This window comes from Lissotriton helveticus, chromosome 4_1 (genome assembly GCF_964261635.1).
Source record: "Lissotriton helveticus chromosome 4_1, aLisHel1.1, whole genome shotgun sequence".
NCBI classification, from domain to species: domain Eukaryota; kingdom Metazoa; phylum Chordata; class Amphibia; order Caudata; family Salamandridae; genus Lissotriton; species Lissotriton helveticus.
Genome location: NC_136063.1, coordinates 1,818,909,874 through 1,818,928,268, shown reverse-complemented (window position 1 = coordinate 1,818,928,268; position 18,395 = coordinate 1,818,909,874). Strand labels below are relative to the sequence as shown.

Below are 18,395 nucleotides of genomic sequence, written 5' to 3'. Positions count from 1 at the left end.
TTTAGATAAGAGATTAACTGATGTGGAGCAGAAAGTCAGTGATGCTCAAGACGTTGTAGACAGAGTGGCCTGTCTTCCCAAAGAGATCGATCAGTTAAAGAAAACCTCTGAGGATTTGGAAAATCGGAACCAACGCAACAACCTGCGCATTTATGGTGTTCCGGAGAATTCAGAAGGGTCTGATATCATCAAGTTTTTGAAATCGCAAGTCCTTCCTATTACTGGCATCCCCAAGCACTTAGAAGTCAATATTCAAAGGGCTCGTCGTCTTGGACCAAAGATCTCTTCCTCCACTTCAAAGCCCAGAGGCATTATTGCCTATTTCCTCCTTTATTCCAACCTCATGACTGTTCTACAATCTGCTAAACAACATAAACAACTGCTTTGGTTTGGTCATAAGGTATTTTTCACTCAGGATGTCTCTCGACCAACTGCTGCGTGACGGAAGGAGTTTCTGGACTTAAGGCCCACCCTCAGATCTATGAACGCTCGATATGGCCTTATCCATCCCTGCTTTTTCAAAGTGACTTACAAAGAAAAAACTTATAGTTTTGATGATCCGGCGGATCTTCGGAAGTTCATCCACACTCACAAGGAGGAGTCCATGGAGTTCAGCAAACCCTAATTTTTATTTGCTCATGTTTGTGGTCTTATCTTATTCGGTATTTTGTCCCTTGTGGTAATTCTGTTTTTGTATTTTTTTTTCTCTTCTTTGTCGAATAGATCCTAAGCTTGTGGTTCTTGTTGTCCAATCCATTTTCTGTGCAGCCCTGATGTTTGTATGCTACTTTCGATAAGCTGCCCTTCCCTCCCATTTGTTTGGTAAGTGCCCTTCATTAGTCTTCTTTGGTCACTTTTGGTATTCAATTTTTTTCCCTCTTTTATATGTAATTGACGTTGTTGTGATCACATTAATTTTTTCCTCTCTTCCCTCGTTGGTCGGTTCGGCTGTCTTGTCCTTCGTTGCTCCCTCCCCCACTGCATCGTTTTTCTTGTTCATGGTTTCTATGGCTAAAGCCACTCGGCTTTCTGCCATCTCTTTTTTCTCATTTTATCTTTTGGGAGCTTTAGTCTCCCACTTCTCCTCTCCTGTCTCAATTTCTCCCCAACTATTCACCATCTCCTCTCTTTCTCTTTTCTCTTCCTTCACGTTCATTCACCTATTTTTATATCACTCTTTAGTACATCTTACCTCTTTTGTTATTCACATTTTATATCCTTTTTGTATCTTCAACCTTTTCACAATTCGCTCTTTCCTCTAGTGGTGGTTTTTGTTCCCACAGCTTTATTTGCTGTCATCTTTCAAATTCATCCTTCTTATTTCTTTTCTAGATTTTTTCTCTTGTGTATCTTTATCAGGCTTTACTTCTTTTCTCCTATCTTCTGGCCTACTCTCCCTTGACTTCCAGAGATGATTGGTCTTCGTGTCATTTCCCGGAATGTTAAAGGACTCCGTAATCCGGTTAAGAAACAAAGAGTCCTCTCTCATTTAGCTAGGTTGAAATGTCAAGTTGCTATGTTGCAAGAGACTCACCTTTCCTTGAAAGAGTTGTCTTCTCTACGCAAGCAATGGGTGGGTGATATTTTCGGCTCCCCCTCAGTTGGCAACAAAAATGGTGTTATTATTTAGTTTCACAAGTTGTTATCTATCCTGTTAAAGAATGAGTACTCAGATACTAATGGAAGATGGTTGTTCTTGGATGTACAGGTTAATAATACTGATTTATCCTTTTGCAGTATTTATGGCCCTACAGGTGTGGATGTATCCTTCTGGAACGATTTCTCTTTGCTTCTCTCCTCGCATGCATTGGTTGATTTAATTGTGGGTGGCGATTGCAATCAACTGATGGATCCTTTTTTGGATCGCAAGTCCCAGTCTAGATTTATCCCTAATAAGATGCAAAAGTCCTTTTTCAAAGCTATATCTTCAAGAGGCCTCGTAGACTCTTGGAGATAGTCCCATCCTGATACTCTGGAATTTTCCTTTTTTTCTCCCGTACACGCATCACACTCCCGCATAGACTACATTTTCCTTACCCAACACACTCTACAATTTATGACTAATGCAGAAATAGGCTCTATCCTCATCTCAGATCATGCTCCCATTATCCTTGATATTGACCTGCCCTTTCCCACACCCAGTTCCCGTCGTTGGCGCTTTAACAACTCCCTTCTTTTAGACCCTCAATTTACGGAACAATTTAATCTTTTTATGGAGGAATTTTTCCATAACAACCTTAACTCTTGTTCTCAATTTTACTTTGTCTGGGATGCTTTTAATGCAGCGGGGGTATATTATTGATTTCGTTTCTCGCAAAAAGAAAACAAGCCCTCTCTAAATCCTCCCTCATTCTCAAACAAATTAAGGAATTAGAACATCTTTTTTACACCTCTAATTCTGCTGACGCTCTTTCCTCTCTCGTTAAAGCCATAATTCAATTTAATAAGTATTCTTCTGATGCAGCTTGTAACAACCTCCTTAAATTCAATTCCAAAATGTATGGTGGGTGCAATAAAGCTGGCAAATCTCTTGCTAACTATCTTAAAATTAAGAAACAAAAATCCAAAATTGTAGTCATAACTGATGTTAATGGGGGTCGTCATTCTTCTGATAAGATCCTTGATTGTTTTGTTCAGTATTATTCTTCCTTGTATACTCCTGAATCTACCCCGTCTTCTTCCCAAATTCATTCGTTTTTTCAGTCCATTCCCAAATCTTCGATCTCTGATCTTGATTTCTCCTCGCTTGATGTCCCAATTTCTGACAAAGAGATTCTTTGGCCATTACTCTTTTACCTAAGGATAAATCCCCGGGCCCTGATTGCTTCACTGTCTGTTTCTATTTTCATTTCAAGCATGTTCTAATTTCACATCTCTCCTCCTTAATTACTAATTTCCTGTCCATGGGAGAATCCAAAGGTTCTTTTTCACAAGTTATGTTATGTTTACTTCCTAATAAAGATAAAGATCCATCACTGTGTAAAAATTACCGGCCCATTTCCCTGATCAATACTGATTGCAAAATGATCGCAAACATTTTATCCTCCCGGATCAATGTTCTTATTCCTGACTTAGTCAATGTCTATCAATCCGGTTTTGTTAAGGGTAGATCCATCACTGATAATTCTCGGACTCTTTTAAACATCATTCACCTTGCCTCTAAAAAGTCTTCCCCTCTCGCGGCTATTACCCTTGACGCTGAAAAGGCTTTTAATAGGGTTAGTTGGGATTTTATGTTCGGGGCCCTCCGTTGGCATGGTTTTAGTCCTCATATCATTAAACTAATCCTTTTATTTTACTCTGCTCCCTCTACCTTCATTTGGGTCAATGGTGCTCAATCTTCTTATTTTCCACTCCATAGAGGTACTAGACAGGACTGTCCCCTATCCCCTCTTCTTTTTATTTTAGCCTTAGAAGCTTTTCTTGAAAAAATACGTCGTTCCACTTCATACTCTGGTTTTGTACATAAGAACATTGATATTAAATTCACTGCTTACGTTGATGACATTTTACTTTATATCTCTAAACCCACTACTTCTCTACCTGCTCTCTTCTCCCTACTCCGTGAATACTCTACAGTCTCTGGATATAAGTTGAATATCGATAAATCTGAAGTTTTGCCCCTTAATAAATTTTGCCTTTCTCACATGTTTCAGGGTACTGGTTTTGAATGGAATCCACGGCATATTAAATGTTTGGGTATTCTTTATGCGAATAACATTAAAGATACTGTTAGTATTAATCATAAAGACATCCTCGCCAAGCTCTCGGCTCTTATTGACCGTTGGTCTCCATTATTCTTATCATGGTGGGGGAGACTGGCAACAATCTAAATGATGCTCCTTCCTATTATTAACTATTACTTGTCTACGCTTCCCATTTCTCTTCCCGCATATTTCTTTAAGCTCATTAATCGTATTCTTATTCGGTTTCTATGGAATAATTACAAATCCAGGATTTCTATATCTCGTCTCCAACAACCAAAAAATCTGGGAGGGGTTAACTTTCCCAATCTTATCTGTTTCCACTCCTCCTTTACCCTAAAGCAAATATGGCCCTTTTTATCAGATTCCTCTCCTCTCCTTGTCACAGCCTGGAGTGCCATTGAAATGGCTCAGCTCTCACCTTTTTCATTGCTTACTGCTACTCGTTTGTCTCAACCTCCCAAGAGACTTCTTTCTCCCATTTTCAAACACTCTAGGGCGCTCGCACTCTGTATTTCGCTCCTTCCTCTCACAATCACGCTTTCACTCTCTCACTCCGTTATGGTATAACCCATCCCTTAAAATCAATACTAAAGCCCTCTTTTGGAAGGAGTGGATCGATAAAGGCATAATATATGCGGATTCGCTCTTCACTGGTGATTCCTTGTTAGACTTCTCCGTTATTCAGTCCAACTTCAATCTAACGAATAAGTATTCTTCCCAATACTCAGCTCTCAAACCAGCTCTTACCACCCTCCTATCACACCACAATTCCCTACCAGATTCTGTTCCATCAGATTCCTCTCCACCAGATTTCTCTACCCCTCTCAAAGCTGCTGTCATTTATAAAATCCTTTCCCGTTCCACCTCAGATTGCCCCAAATCCAAACCTGAACTTGCACGGAAAAAAGATTTATCACAAGACTTTTCCATCCCTGTCTGGGATTCCATTTGGTCCAAAATTCATACCGCCTCTCGCTCTGCCAGTACCACACAGACTTTATATTTTTTTTATAATCGTTTATTCCTGAACCCATCGGCTTTGTTTAAATTCAAATCCTTGGAGTCCAGTCAGTGTTGGTCCTGTCCTCATGCAAATAGTGATCTTCCTCATATGTTTTTCCATTGTCCGATAGTCAAAATCCTTTGGCAACAAATTTGGTCTAAATTAAACGATATTTTAGGTTTTACCCACACCTTTGATATTATTCATGTCTTCCTTGTTGGTTCTTCCCCCGTTTGGAACGTTTCAAGCAATGTGCGTAATTTTATAGATATGTTTTTAGCTATTTCCTTGCAGGTAATTACTACGAACTGGAAGGACACTTCACAAATTTCTTATAATGCTTGGTGGAATTTGATTTGTCATCACCATAGACTTGATCATGCCTTTGCTACAACCACTCCCCTTTTGATAAAAAGGGATTTGTTACGGTTGCCTCTAACTGATTTTCTTTCCAAACGTACACCTTAATTTTTGCTTATATATTGTTAATATACAGTTTATATAATGTTTGCATTCTCTTTCTCTTTTTCTTTCTTTCCCCCACCCCTCTCTCTTTCTTCTCCCTCCTTCCCTTCTTTACAAAACCTTTTAAAAATGCATTTTCTCTGAGTATATTTAATTAATTCCCATTTTGGGAAATTTCCTGATTTCACCACCAAATTGTTTATTTCAACTTGTTTTTACTCTTATTGCTAATGATTCTGTACTGATGTTTTACATGGTATGTTTCTCTCAATAAAGCTTTCTAAACAAAAAAAAGCAGAGGAAGGACTCTTTCATCCTTTGCTATACGTGGACAAACCAGTTTGTGATATTTGACTAGCTTGTTGAGTTTTTCTTCAAGTGGATGAGAATTGTGCCATTGTTTGGCTGCATTTGAAAGATCCTTGTATTGACCCTGTGCTTGCATGAACATTAGAGCTTACTGTGGTTGTGATACCAGGGAACTCTGTTGTACTTTTCATACCACCTTGCCAGTGGTTGATACAGGCTTTCAAATCTACAACCTTTCAGTCATTAAGGAAGGAGTGGAACTATTTTAAGACAGTGTCGGACACCCAGCCTATTATTTTAACAATTTCATGAAAATAGTTTGATCTATGAAATTGTGTGCTGCAGAGAGATCAAGTAAGGGCAGCTTGCATGCCTTCATCCATAGTGATGATGTAGAGTTCTTCTTGGATGTCATCTGCTAAAATGGTAATAATGCTTTTCCTGGGATCACTGAACTTAATGAAGGAGATTGAGTTTATAATGTCCCTGCAGTCGCCTGGCTCCTACGTCTCTGTCTGCTCACCAGGTGCTCTTCAAGAATTGAATGTCCGTTTTCAATTTCTATAAAAGGGACGTAAGAGTGGCATCTTTAGTGGATAGAAACTGTACTTTTTGTGAGGCATGTATTTCCTAGATTTATGATGTCACCACTTAGGGCCTGATTACAAGTGGGTCGGTTCATTCTTACCCATGCACAAATCTCAGTTTATGCATGGTGTGGAATCACGGGTTTTTCTGTATTTAACGCATCCGATAAATATTTGAAGTGCAATAAATATTGGATGTGTTAAATACCTTAACTGTCGTTAAATTTTGGCAGGTCAAATTAAATGTGGGAAAGTCATATGGTATTTAGGCACCATGCAGAATTTTGCACATTAAACACCGACATCAGCATGTTATTCCCCTAAAACTTATAACAGGTGTTATTTATCACACCCGTTAAACAGCGTAGCCGTGTTATCATTATTTATCAAGTGTGATGAATAGCATCTAAACTCGTAATCATGCCCTTAGAGTTGGAAGGAGTTGCTGCATGCATAGTTCACTTGGCAAGTTTGATTCTTTGAATTTTTTCCCCAGACTCATTTCCCCTTCCATTTCTGTTAGTTTGAAGGTCGGACGTTCTGTTTGTTTGAAGGTCACACGGTTGGTCCATACACAAGGAGAAACAGTAGGTGGAGGAGAAGTTGAATGAATTCACTGATTTTTTTGGATATTTTATTTGAATAAAGTGGTGTGCCGACATTGTTCCTGGTTTTTGATGCAAATGTTTGTAATACAATTTGGGATTCTTTGATAATGGTAGAAATGAACGCTTTTCAAGACTCGTAGATATTGTGGAGATGTTGAAAAGAGAGCATTCATGCTGTGTAGTTAACAGACAGTCATTTGGTGGAACAGCAAGTGATAAATAAGCAATATGTGGTGCAGACACAGTTGACAAGTGATTCAATAAGTCCATAGTGTTCATATAACCTGACTTGCAATAGCAGAAGTGTAGGTTTCCCAGGTAGCAGTATAATGTACCCTACTGCCACTAAACTCTGGGCATCTGTCTTTTTAATCAAAATTGGTCTAATTATCAATCCAGAGACCAAACCCGTTCAAAATGCCACACTGTTTTGGGAACGAGTTTGTCTCCAATATAACTGACATTGACTTGTTTCTTGAGAAAGCCATGCCTTGCTTGTATACGTTATGTGTGCGCAACTAACCTTTTACTAGCTACCACGCAATATTGATTAGAAAGAGTTTTATGTGCAAATGGTCACTCACCTGTTCATCTGACAGCATACTTTTGTTAATAAGATTTCGGTCATAAGGCACTAGTGAAACCGCCTCAAAGGTTAGATAAGGTTGTCCTCCAAATGTGTGCTGTGAATCAGATTAAACAATAGAGGTCAAAGACATAACAGATGTAGAAGTTCATTGAGACAGCTGAAAAAAATGAATCAGATGCTACAGAATGTTCAGTAAATTAAATGGCATTGGATACGTGCATTCAACCCATTTCATAGCACCTCCAGTTTTGGCATACATAGGAAGTAAAGTATTGAGACGGTGACAGGAACATGGTAGAACAGATCCAGTTTATGAAGACACAAGTAAAGACCCCTGGCAGGCAGCCACATCTCTACCAACTGTTGCTTCCCTTTTCCCTTCCTTTCCAGAACTTTCTCCCTCAACATTCGAACATTCTAAGGAGAAGCAAGAGCAATAATGAAAATCATATCACAAGAATATAACACATCCAGCTTTCCCATAAACCAAAAAACACTGCAAAGAACATAAATCTATATACAAATTAAATCACAAAAGATTTCCAGCAACTAAGAAAGTTTTGAGAATGACCAATAACAGATAAGAGAAGTCAAGTACACTCATAATCGTCTAGTTTCTTGAGTCTCAATCTTACCCAGGGAAATGCTCTCTTATCTGTCTCATTTCTTAATGGAACTCCAGTTCCAGTCCCTTCATGTTGTTCCACTCCATTACATACGTGATTATTCTCACATTCCACCATTTTCCATCAGAAAGACTCACTATATTACCTTTCGCATCATGGACTTCTTTGGGAATTGCCAATTTGGAAAAGGCCTTTGTACCCACACCTGCAGACATACTCTTACATACATTCCTTTCTCAAACTGTCTAACCCTTCTCTTCCTTCTACTATGAATTGTGTCATAGTAGAAACTGACTTTGATATTTCCTCACTCTTTCATCCAAAATGTCACTGTTAACCCTCTGTGATTTGTCCTTTCCATCCAAATTGGCACTGCCACAGTACATGATGCTCTTCCTTTTAACAAAAAGAAAGGGATTTCCTCAATAATGGAGTGCAGCGCGGTTTTATAGTTTCATAACATGTTTTTTACTTGCTTCTTCAAACACAAATTTCCACATACTGGCAATTGAACATTTCCCCCCAACCTACGGTTAAAATACTCAACCAATCTATTTTCACAGGGATGGTACACTGCAGTCCTAAAATGTTCGAGCCCCCATGTCTTCAGAAATTATTCAAACTTCTCGGAAAAAAACTGTGGCCCATTGTCCGAAAAAATAACACCAGGACAACCTTCCCTTCTAAAAACATCTTCACAAAAAGAAACCTCATTGGAAGACTTTACTTCCCTCATAAATGTTAGCTCAGAGCACTTTGAATAGTAGTCCATCATTAGAATGGCAAATCTATAATTGATTCCTAAGCAATCAGATTGGTCTCATATCTCAACGGCTACCATTTCCCATGCTCTTTCAGGAAATGCAATTTGACTTATGGTTTTATCCTGCAATGATTATGACTTGTACAAGTATAAGGTATACAATCACGGAAAAATCTCTCAATTTGTCTATCCACCAAAAACAAACACAGGCTTTCCTTTTCATAGCTGACATGCCCACCAGAATCACCAGGTGCAAGTTTCTCAGTACAACCAGCCTGTTACTCCTCAAGATTCCATTTACCACAGAATGTTCTTCCCACCCATTTTTGAATGAATCCGATTTCTCTGTAATTTTCCAACCTCTTTTACATGGCAAAGACTTCATCAACATCTGCAATTCGTTATTCTCCAAAATTGCATTTCTTCATTTCTCTTCACTAATGCAACACGTGCATAACTCAGGTATTTCCACCACCATCCACTCATCATCCTCATCAAAAGAATAATAGCTCACTGGTAATCTTGAGAACAATCAGCATTGATATACTTTGTACCTTGTACATACTTGATAGAAAATGTAAATTCTTGAAGACTGGACAACCATTTAGCAATATGCGGAATAGCTCTACTAGCTCCTGTTGTAGGAAACAAATCAATCAATCAAACATTTGTAAAGCGCGCTACTCACCCGTGAGGGTCTCAAGGTGCTGTGGGGGGTGGGGTGGGGAGCAGCTACTGACCGAACAGCCAGGTCTTGAGGAGTCTCCTGAAGGTCAGCAGGTCCTGGGTCTGTTAAAGGTAGATGGGGAGGGTGATCCATGTCTTGGTGGCGAGGTGGGAGAAGGATCTGCCGTCGGTGGTTGTTCAGTGGATGCGTGGGATGGTGGCGAGGGCAAGGTCAGCGGAGCGGAGCTGGCGGCTGGGGGTGTAGAAGGTGAGTCGCTTGTTGAGGTATGCTGGTCCGGCGTCGTGGAGTGCTTTGTGAGCATGGGTGAGGAGCTTGAAGGTGATCCTCTTGTTGATGGGGTGCCAGTGTAGGTTCCTCAGGTGGGCGATGATGTGGCTGTGGATGTCAAGGATGAGGCGTGCAGAGGCATTCTGTATGCGTTGGAGTCTCTTCTGGAGTTTGGCAGTGGTTCCCGCATAGAGGGCGTTGTCGAAGTCCAGTTGCTGGTGACGAGGGCCTGAGTGACTGTTCTTCTGGTTCCGGTTGGGATCCATCTGTAGATTTTGCGAAGAATGCGGTGGGTGTTAAAGCAGGATGAAGAGACGTTGTTGACTTGTTGGGTCATTAACAGAGAGAAGTCTAGGATGAACCCCAGGTGACAAATATGTCAATGGTTTACGATCAGCGCGCAACTCAAATTTCATACCCCTCACAAAGGTCCCAAAGTATGGCTCACTGTACCAGCAAGTTAAACTCTCCTTTTTAATGGTGGAGTCTGGACTCTCCGCTCCTTTTAATGTGCGTTGAGCACCTAGCACCTAATTGCTTGCATCAGTTACAATGTTGGTTTCGTCACTGGGGTTGGTCTTAAGACCATAGCTTTGACAATGGAGTCTTTTACAGTTTCAAATGCCTGTTGCCAGGATGGAACCCATTGAAACTTTACTCCCTTTCTCATCAAAGTAGGCAATACATGAACCTTTAGATGCTTTGTTTCAACTGACAGAAAAATAATTGAATGGGTAAATAAAAATACCATACCTGACATGCCCAGTTCTGTGTCTACATCCATTATGTTTTTACTGCATTTAATGCCCCAAACTTTAGCACTTTCTCAAATTGTGCAATACAGTAGAAAAGTTGGCATGCAGCTCTTTTAACATTTAATTAAACCATTTCCAGGACTCACTTCCTATAACAATGGAAGATTGATCCACAAAGTTGGAGAAATACTTAGCTAAACCCAAAAACAAATGTAACTGTTACTTGTCTTGACTGACAGACTGACTGATTGTCTTGTAAAGCGCACGATTGCAGAGGCGTTTTAGTGCTGAGGTGAATAGATACCGAGGCTTACGCTGATTAATCTGAGAGTTTAGGGGAAAAGCCATGTCTTTATTAGTTTTCTAAAAAGAGTCCTGTTCGGTTGTAGTCTGATCAGCATGGGGAGGGAATTCCACAGTTTGGCCACTCGATATGAGAAGCCATATCCCCCCTTTCTGGCTCTTTTTATCTTGGGGACCAGAATCAGGCCTGTATTGGCTGACCTGGGACAGCGTCATTGAGGTGAAGGTGCTTTCTCTATGGCCTCCACCAAGCTGAATTTGGGTTTGACAAATTTATATGTCAAATACTGCACATCCTCCACACCAAATTTACATGTAATCAATCCTATGGTAAGACCAACTTGTTCTAATCTTTCCAACACATTCACTAATATATCATCATGCTGTTCCTTGTTACACCCCAAGCAAAAACATTGTGTTGGAAGACCATCACATTAGACAAACCTTGCAATATGCCATGCATGATTCTTTCAAAAACAGCTGTGCAGAAGCCAGGACAAATGGAATGCAAACAAACTGGTATGCCCCTTCAGATGTTACAAAGGACGTCAGATGTCTGGACTCTGGGTGTAACCGCACCTGATGGGAGGCACTAGTTAAGCCCAAAGTAGTGAAACATCTGGCACCTCTCACATTCACTAACATCTCATCGATGCTGGGAAGAGGTTACCAATCTACCTATATACTCTCATTAAGATCTCAGAGATCAACACACATGCATAGCTTGCCATTAGCTTTCTTGGCCAATACCATAGTCATTCAGAAGCTTGAATGGGCTTAATCATACCATTATCACTCCACAAATTCAATTTTTCTATTAACTGCTCTCATAAAGAAAGCAGAACATTCAAGACTTTATGCACCTTGGGCAAAACACCATTATCCAATATTATCTTATGCTAACATTTCTTCAAACACCTCACTTTTACAGCAAGGAAATCTGGTAATAAAGAGCTCCATCTGATCACATCATTCTGCACAGCAAGCAACTCTTGATCTGTGTGATTGGGATCTAATATCACTCCCAAAGAACGCTGTTCCTTCTCCACAAAAATCTTGCCCATTGCTTTTCTAACACAGAACTCAAGATCTTCTGTGAAATAACTTATGACTAAACAGTATACCTCCCAATACACTTCAGGTTCCACATCAGTGGGGCATAAATCACACTTATGTAAGCTTTCCCATATTGATTTATCTATCAAGGTGAATGGTGAACACGAAGCAGCCTATACCTGCACTTCCTTGCCATTCATGTTTGACAGTACACATTGGAGGACGATATGTTCCACCTGTTACATTACATTCATTTAATTTTTGTGAGTTTGCCCTACATACTACTAGCACTTCAATATCATCATCATCTCGGTTTGAAGTGTGTATTGTTTCCACCACCCATCGTTCATCCACAAGGTCAAACATACCTTTCACATTGGTCTTACCAACCAGTTTACATACTCAAAGAGAAATTCCCCAATTTTTTACATTTGTAAAATCTGACTTTGGAAGCTGGACAACTACTTGCTTCAGTCGTATGTTTCATACTTCCACATTTCTAGCATATTCTCCTTTTGTCAGTTTCTTGGTGCTTTGAGCCCCCCTTTGTCAGTAGACACAAGATTCACGTGTGGATTTTTGCAATACATGTACACCACAAATTTTGACTTGTTTAACTCTTTCTTTAGATGCGTTGTTTCAACTAACAGAAAAATAATTGAATGTCCAAATAAACAACCATACCTCACCTGCCCAGTTCTGTGTCTACATCCATTATGTTTTTTTCTGCATTTAAGACCCCAAACATCAGCAATTTCTCAAATTTTGCAATACAGTAGAAAAGTTGGCATGCAGCTCTTTTAATATTCTATTAAACCATTTCCAGGAGTTACTTCCTATAACAATGGAAGATTAGTGTTTCAACATACACACAGTTTCTCCCACTGCCTTGTGAAACTATCCACCCAATAAAAACCACTTCCTGTTAATGAGCGGAACCTACAGATTAAGAAAATTGGGACACTCCCTTCATTTGAATCCACGCACACTCGATACCAATTGTGCTGGGGATGGATTTTTGCTCCGGATGTCACAGTAAGTGTTGTTCGCTTGCAAAGGGGGTTCCTGCAATGCCCCCGTAATAGTACAATTGTTTGCTCCAAGAATGCGCAATGCAGGCAAAGACTCCTGGGTTCCCTCGTGCCAATGCGTTCTCAGGATTCCATGTGTGCTGCACCACTACAACGGGGTTCTCATGCACAGGTTACAATTAAGCATAGCCCTCACACTGTATTTATTCCATTTGAGCAGCAACGTGCAGTTGGTAGGGGATCTCTTATTTAAGCTTGCAGCTGGGCCCAAAACAAAGCCCTGAGTTAAAGGGCTATCAGCCCTCCTTTCATTTGAGTACAATATTGGATGCAAGCTATCTGGAGCCCAACACCTAGCCATCAATGGAATGAAAGAAAACAAAGACATTCAGGATGTTATCACTTGACAAGTACTTAGAAGAAACTATGATATGGAGGCAGGTTTTTAACCTTGCTCAACTCCCTATGTAAGAGATGTGCTTGCAGTGTAAGAATGCAAGACTTATCTGTCTCTATGAGTGATTACACAAATGTTGATGTAAATGGCACCTACTATATTTTAATTTAATTCTTTTATAGTGCTACTCATACCTGTGTAGGGTGTCACAAAGTTTTACACCACACACCGAGGCACAATAAATCATACACTTATATAAAAAAAATGTACATGAAATGTGATATAAGAAAATGAGGGTTATAACATATAAGGTTTAGGTATCAGCTATCATCCATACTTGTGGACATTATATGTTACGAGTGAATGGTCGGGAGAAAAAAAAAGTCAGGATATAAAATCTAATGCAGTGATTGTGGTTGTCTGTACTACTCTTTGCAATCTTAGAATAACAACAGATTGAGAAAAAAATAATAAGGATCTAAACCTGTGGCTTACAGTGTGCATGCATCTCCTTGATGCTGGTAAATAGATCACCATGCTGTATTAGAAGACCTGCAACTTATGAACTGGAAGTAACCAAATTATCTCAGTGTCTAAATCATTAAAGGACTTACCAATCAATAAAAAACAAATCTGTGATCTGCATGATATACAAATTGCTTTGCAGGAGGCACATTAACCCTCTATGCTACTTTATGAGTCAAAACGGTCTTAACCACTGGAGTTAGCTTGCCCCTATTACAATCCCCTCAAATTGCTGGGCAGACACTGATCTCTGCAGCAGGTTTCTTAACCCTGAACACTATTTTAAAATGTAGTCTCTTGTGACCAGTTATGTAATCTAGAACAGATTACTGTTACATATGTGTTTGCTGCCAATTATTTTGCAGCAGACTTTTAAAATTAATTTATAAATTGACTGTCAGACTCTGTAATTCAAGCTCTGCTCCTCGTTACTCCACCCACTTTCGGCAGCCACACCTTGACCTCAAATTTATGGGTTCAACAAGTAAGTTCTTACCAAATCCAGCTCTGTATGTACCTCAAGTATGCAGTTTTGCTTGGAGTACCATCCCAGAATTTAACAATGGTGATTTTAAACTACATCTGGTTATACAGTCTTTTGGGAAGCATCTACCAATATACTGTGAATGCCAAGACAAAATGCAGACAAATATTTCTGTGTAAACCAATTTTGAATAAACCGATCAATAAATTAAATGAAACTTCAAGACTCGGAAACAGAGAATTAAAACATAGGTTAGCAGTTAAGATAAAACAAAGAAACATACTTACTTCTCAAAGAAGTCAATAAAACCAAGATGGCATTCAAAATGGGCATTTTGTCATTTTCCAAGTTTGAATCCAATGCAATTTACTCAGAAACAGTGACAACCAGCTCTTTTTTAACCAACTACCAGTGGCTAAAACAAATGCGTTACCCAAATGGACATTACCCCATTCTCAGATATTGAATCTAGTGCAATTTACTCAAACTGCAACAAACTCTTCTATTTTGATGAAGTGCCAATTGCTAAAACCAAAGCACCACTGAAATGGACAAGGCCTATAGGGACTATTTACTAACATTTTGAGCAGGCGTACGCATGGCACAAAAGAAAGCAAAACACTGCTTTGATTCAATTACCATTAAAAAGGCCCTCGGGTACTGTACAGCATGAATGTCCGTGCACCTTTTAGTACATTTAGGCACTAGAGAATGAATTGACATAAACTTTGTTTAATATAGTGTCCTGTGAAAATGGAGAGGCAACTACAAAGCTCCCCCAACTTGGAGGAAGGCTCCCCGGTGCACAGCGCTCAAATGACTAAAAAGTCTTAATGTTTATGCACAGCTCATCATGAAATGAAATCAGCAAGGTTGAGAATTTCCACGTTTTTAATCAAAACTCATTGGTTTCATGAGTGAGTACTTCATGGACGTTTGAAATATAGTTCCACAAACGAGTTCCAACATGTATCATCCAAAATTAACGATCCCAATGCATTTCGGGCTAATCAGTAGCCCTTCTTCAGGGGAATGCTCTACAACATAAAGAAAGCATCACTATGTCACTAAACAGTTCGAAAGAACACCATGATGTGCAGTTAAATGAACCAGTGCTAGTGAAAAACATGCTATCTTGCTTGAAAAGCAACAATGTGAATTAAACTAAATGGGGGAAATCTATTCACAAGTTCGGGCAGTGTGAGTGTGTTAATAGCGTTGAGCAGTTTACCAGAGGAAAAATAAAACATTTTACGCTGCACAATAAAAATCGCCTAACCAATGTGCTCATAAATCGACGCAACAGTGATCAACATGCTGGACACACGCTAAACCAATATAGGTGCAACTCACGTGGATGATCACATCAGAGTAGAAACCAGGTCACAAGAACCTACAAAAACGTAAGTGCGCATTAAACGCTGCTGTTAAACGTGCCTATGCGTTACTAAAGTTGAGCGGTCCTCGGTAGAGGTATTTACATTTATCAATCTATACGGAGTCCCTCATTCGGTAACCGGCTCGAAGAGAATAGCCGCCAGTGTGTGGGGGAGGTTAGTAGACGCGCTGCGTGTTAACTAAACATAAACGAAGGACCACGAAAAGGTGAAAACCAAGCGCCATCTTAGACAAGGCATGTCTAATGAAAACTTGGTGAAAATGTTCCAACTACGAAACATAGTGAACAGAATAAAACATAAATGGTGATGTGCCGGTAGCGATCTGTAAAAAACTGCATAAACGGAATACTGATGATGAATGCAACATGGTGAATCAGTAAATACATGACAGGAATATCACGAGTATCAAACAAACATTACAGTTAGCACAAAGTCTATAGGTAACACAGGAATTCCATCCTGTCATTGAGTCCGTGCGGCTGCATCGTCGCCAGGAAGCGGATCCAGAAGTTCTCTCTTTTTAGTAAAGTATTTTTATTGTTGTGGGTTGGTGTCACTTGCTCCAATACCAAATATTTTAATTGGACTACTGTGTGGTTATGTTCAAGAAAATGTGCAGCAACTGTCGATTTGATGTTCCCAGTTCTTATGTTGCTTTTGTGCTCCAATAACCGCACACATATTTTCCTCTCAGTGTGACCAACATAACATTTCCCACAGGGACACTTCACCAAATAAATAACGTTGGCAGAATTACAGGTGGCATTAACTCGCAGTCTGATTGGATGACCCTTCATGGGATGATTGGTGACAAAAGTGGAAAAGTAAATTTTGCCATGTTCTGTGTCCCTACGCGTCCTCCATCATATGTTATCTGTGCATGATTAATATGCATATGTATTCCCCATGTTCGATTAATGACGCAATTACAGTTGTGTCCATCTCTAGTATGTCTATTTCCAGTTCTCGTGAATACTACGAATATCAGGCCTATGTAAAGCTACGTTGCCACGTTTCTCAGTGTGCACGTTATTTCATTATAAAGTCCCCGTTTCTAGGCCTCAAAAGGGCCCGGACACCAGATTCAGCTCCTGTCTCCTGAAGCCCTCGCTGAGGAGCGATACAGCCCCCACCTGTATCCTTGACCCTTCACTTACTTCCTGCCTCACAGTGCCCGGTTCAGCCTGGCTCTGCCTCTGAGTCTGCCAAGAGTATGTTATGATTCTAGTTATCAGTCCAGCCCTCCTTCTCTGCATTCCTAAGCTACTGAACCGCATCAATAGTTTCCGTCATTGTCTAGCCTTTACGTCTAGAAATACTGCATTTAATGGTCATTTAATATTCTTCATCACGCACTACATGTAGAATAATGCATGCACCAGTCTTAGAATCCAGTTAGCCTTTCCCCTCCTGACTTCTAGTTTATATCAACATGTTCTCTAAACATCAGATACTAGATACTGTTTAGGTACATGTCGCCCTGACTCTCCAGACTTCAGTCTCTGCTCCTAGCACAGAGTTCGTAGCCCCCAGCTTCTCCTAGTAACACGTCATTGCCAGTTTGCGCGCACCATCAGGTTAGAGGTCCCGGCTCCTTAGGTAGCCCCCTCCATGTTTCCGCCCCATTTATGACATATTCTGTTACGTTTACATCACATGTCTATGTATACGCCTCTTGTTACACCTACTTTCACCCTTATCTTTCGCGACTACTACGCGTCACACCCTTTGCTCCACCCACTGCTCCGCCTGTCATATGTACTGTAATGCAACTGTTTTACTATATATGCTTGTGTATTGTTATTAAATGCTAGCGCGCTCATCCCAGATCCAGCCCCGGCAGCTGCCGGGCCCTGCCATCCTATTCCTGTGCAGGTTGTCCTGTTCCTGTCCTTTATGCTGTAATAAACCTGCAAAACTCCTACTACCTCGAATCTTGACTCTTATTTATTGAGCTATCTGTTATTCATTTATCCATTCAAAAATAGAGGTATTATTTATTTATTTACCACATAATGGCGCCCGAACAGTGACTTGCCCTTTCCCCACGCGTCGGTGAAGCCACGCCGGCCCCCTGACCCTCTGCAGTCGTGACGGAACTCTTCTGCGCACCGGCAGATATTTCTGCTTTAAGTATCCCTCAGGCCCACGGAGGAGACGGAGGAGGCGGTCCAGCATACAGACGAGACGGTGGAGGAACGCGGCGAGTCCCGACCAGAGCCCAAGCCGAGAGTCCAAGGTCCGAGGTATCCGGAGGCCCACCCGTAACAGAAGTCCGAAGTTCGCGTCCGTCCGGCGTCGAAGCAGTCCAGTCCAGTCCAAGGCCTTCCGTTCTTGCTGCCCGGTGAGTACCGTTGCTGGGGTAGTATCTAGACAGGGTCAATCTAAATTGTCTCTGGTCCGATGGGTCTGGGTACGCAGATCTGAAACGAAGTGTTCACCTAGGTGGATACGGGTCTTGATGCGTCCCTTTATGGGACCGGTATGTTCCGTGCTGTTTCAGCAGCGCATCCAGTAAGTCTAGTCTGTTCCGTTCTCGAGAAATTCATGTGTTTCTGTTCTCAGTGTTCCAGGTAGTATTCTGTCCGAACTGTTGCTTCATAATGTTATTCAATGTATTTTCAATGTCGTGGTATGCCTGAATTGTTTTCTCAATTGTTATTGTTCCTCGTGTATTGTATTGTGTTCAGATTCAAGTTTGCAATGTCCCTCTTTTCGAGATTACGTCAGTTAAAAACTAGAAAGGGTCTGCTAGAAGAAGCAGTTCCTGTCCCGCCTAGGGACAGTCCAGGTCATTTTATGTATCAGAAGCATGGCATAAGCGCCATATTA

General features: G+C 40.6%; 1 protein-coding gene across 1 annotated transcript in view; it reads right to left on the bottom strand.

Annotated features, from left to right (window-relative positions):
- Positions 1 to 18,395, bottom strand: part of XPNPEP2 (X-prolyl aminopeptidase 2) — a 472,549-nt gene that overhangs the window by 10,822 nt on the left and 443,332 nt on the right. The window contains exon 20 of the mRNA XM_078688442.1: positions 7,264 to 7,362. Within this exon, the coding sequence (XP_078544568.1) occupies positions 7,264 to 7,362 (99 nt within the window). The remainder of the gene's footprint in view (positions 1 to 7,263; positions 7,363 to 18,395) is intronic.